The sequence below is a fragment of the Octopus bimaculoides genome, chromosome 7 (assembly GCF_001194135.2).
Source record: "Octopus bimaculoides isolate UCB-OBI-ISO-001 chromosome 7, ASM119413v2, whole genome shotgun sequence".
Taxonomy (NCBI): domain Eukaryota; kingdom Metazoa; phylum Mollusca; class Cephalopoda; order Octopoda; family Octopodidae; genus Octopus; species Octopus bimaculoides.
The window spans coordinates 3,925,371-3,928,457 of NC_068987.1; the positions used below are offsets into that span (position 1 = coordinate 3,925,371).

Genomic DNA, 3,087 nt, shown 5'->3' on the forward strand with positions numbered 1-3,087 from the left:
AAAAAAGAAAACCCAACTGGCGCTCTGTCCATTATGACGATGAGGGGTTCCAGTTGATGCAATGAAGAGAACAGCCTGCTCGTGAAATTAACGTGCAAGTGGCTGAGCACTCCACAGACACATATACCCTTAACGTAGCTCTCGGGGAGATTCAGCGTGACATGGAATGTGACAAGGCTGACCCTTTGAATTACGGGTATAACTAATTTTTGGTAGTTGAGTGAACTGGAGCAATGTGAAATAATGTGTCTTGCCCAGGCATTTTTTGGGGAAAAAATTGTGTCTTATATGACATCAAATTTGGTAAATATAATCTATATAAAACAGCAGTTCTCAACTGCAGCCCCCAGGGGTACTTGCGGTCCTCAAGCATCCTTCTGGTGACCCCTGACAGTCTTCCCTCTATAAATCATCATCATCATCATCATTTAACCTCCGTTTTCCATGCTGGCATGGGTTGGACGTTTTGACTGGTCTGGAAAGCCGGCAACTGCACCAGGTTCCAATCTGATCTGGAAATGTTTCTACAGCTGGATGCCCTTCCTAACGCCAACCACTCTGAGAGTGTAGTGGGTGCTTTTTACATGCCACCAGCACAGGAGCCAGTTAGGTGGCCCTGGCATATATCACATTTGGATAGTGCTTTTTACGTGTCACCAGCACGGGAGCCAGTTGGGGCACTGGCATCGACTACGTATGGATGGTGCTTATAATGAGTTTTTTGGGGTTTTTTTTTTACTTGTGTTTTATTTTTTTTTGATGCAGTTTTGGATCTGGCTTGGAAATTAAAAAGGTTCAGAATCACTGATATAAAATGTTTTTGATTATTACAAATAATAATAATAATAATAATAATAATAATAATAATAATAATAATGATGTTTCTCCACAGGGCATGAAAGCAAGAAAGAATCTTTCTGGTACTGCTGAACTTGGTCTGAAGAATGCTATTCCTCATCGAGATAATGTTGATGATTATGGAAACCTGATCTATGAAGCTATGAAGAAGGTGAGCGAATAAGAACAGCTTTTGATTTTCATTGGAAATCATCATCATCATCGTTTAACGTCTGCTTTCCATGCTGGCATAGGTTGGATGATTTGACTGAGGACTGGCAAGCCAGGAGGCTGCACCAGGCTCCAATCTGATCTGGCAAGGTTTCTACAGCTGGATGCCCTTCCTAATGCCAACCACTCTGAATGTGTAGTGGGTGCTTTTGACGTGCCACCAGCATGAGGGCAAGTCAGGCGGTACTGGCATCGACCACGCTTGAATGGTGCTTTTTACATGCCACCGGCATGAAAGCCAGTCAGGCGGTATTGGCAACAACCACACTCAAATGGTGGTTTTTATGTGCCACCGGCGCGGGTGCCAGTCAGGCAGTACTGGCATCGGCCATGATACTGATTCCACTTGAGTCAACAGGTCTTCTCAAGCACAATTCATTGCCCAGCAATTGAAGGGTACTCTTAAATGAACCGGTTATACTACACTGGCAGAGGCCACGGTTACGGTCTCACTTGGCTTGCCGGGTCACATATAGGAAATTAATTATTCTTTGGTCATGGATGTTGGGAAACAACTGTCTCTGAAGAATCTCTGGAGTGACTTTACTTGACAGTGTGCTTAGTTTGGAGATCAGAGAGTCTCTCCAGGTCTGGCTGCTACTTCTCCGCTTTGAGCGGTCACAGCTCCCGTTTTTTTCTCATCTTACAAGTTACTTGGTCACCTCCCCATTTTTAATATATATATGTATGTATGTTTGTGTTTGTCTGTTTGTCTGTCTCCCACTACTGTTTGATTAGCAGTTCAGTAAAAGTGACCAATAGAATAAGTACCAGGCTTTGAAAAATAAGTAGTGGGGTCTACAAAGTGGTGCCCCAGCATGGTTGCAGTCTCATGACAGAAACAAGTAAAAGATAAAATTGTTTGTAGATTTTATTTTCATCTATTTAAATTGTTTCCAGAACAAAACGTCCTGGGTTCTATTCAACATGGCAGCATTTTACTGGCGTATCAAGGGAGATTCCTACCAAGTTATTGAATGTCTACGCAGGGCTTTGCATTATTCTCCAAGGTAAGTAAACTCCTCAATATTTACTCGATAACTCACTTCACTTGCTTCACAGTTTTATTTGAAGGCTTGAAAGAGATGAAGCCAGTATACTCCACTGGATGTACAAATGTCACTGTGCATGTTTAACAAAGTGTAAATGTTGAAAGAAAAATTGGACAGAAGAGCCGTCAGATGTAGTGTGCAATAGAGAAAACTGTACTGGTAAGGTTATGTGCTGTGTATGGATGAGGACAGCTGCTTAAAATAAGGGCTGATCTCTGAGTGTGGATGGAACCTGTGGAAGAAGACCCAGTAAGATGTGGGACAGAGTAGTGAAAAAAAAAATGTCTTTCAGATGTTGATGATCACAGGGGAGACAACAAAGGACCTAGATGGTTGGTCTTCAAGGTTGCAACCTTTTCAATAGTCTTGACTATTGGAAAGGTTGCAAGACGCAACGAAAATTTAAGGAAAATAAAAATACCGGTGAGGGTGTTAAATTATAAGGCACAAGAAGAAGATGATTCTCCCCAGACACTTCACACACACATATATACACACATACCTCCCTGTAACTAGAAAGTGTGCCCTAACACAATTTCTGAACCATCTCCTCTTTCTTTTTCCATCTGGTGTAGCCATGCATCTCCTCCACTGCAAGACATTTGTTCCTGTCTTACATACTGGGGGGTCGATCTAATTGACTGGGCCCCTCCCCTACAAATTTTGGGCCTTGTGGCTAGAGTAGAAAAGAATATTCCTTTTGTTGTTAAGACTTTTATTTTGGGGCAGTTCCTCTTACAAGACCATTTTGTCTCTTGCATAAAATATGCTGTCCTCCATTTTGCTTTCCAAATGATGAAAATTGTTGTTATTTCTTGCAGGATGCAGAAGGATGTGGCTCTGATTAGTTTGGCTAACGTCCTGCACAGGGCCCGTTATTCTAATGAGGCAGCTATTGTTGTACATGCAGCTCTTGATGTCTCAAAGGAGTTAAACGTTAACCACTTCACTCTGGGTAACATCTACG

The 3,087-nt window shown here is 42.2% G+C and overlaps 1 protein-coding gene across 1 annotated transcript in view; it reads left to right on the forward strand.

Moving 5' to 3' along the window:
- LOC106874125 (tetratricopeptide repeat protein 17) overlaps positions 1–3,087 on the forward strand; it is a 74,955-nt gene that overhangs the window by 31,267 nt on the left and 40,601 nt on the right. Inside the window, exons 5-7 of the mRNA XM_052969112.1 lie at positions 893–1,009; positions 1,969–2,078; positions 2,942–3,086. Of these exons, the coding sequence (XP_052825072.1) occupies positions 893–1,009; positions 1,969–2,078; positions 2,942–3,086 (372 nt within the window). The remainder of the gene's footprint in view (positions 1–892; positions 1,010–1,968; positions 2,079–2,941; position 3,087) is intronic.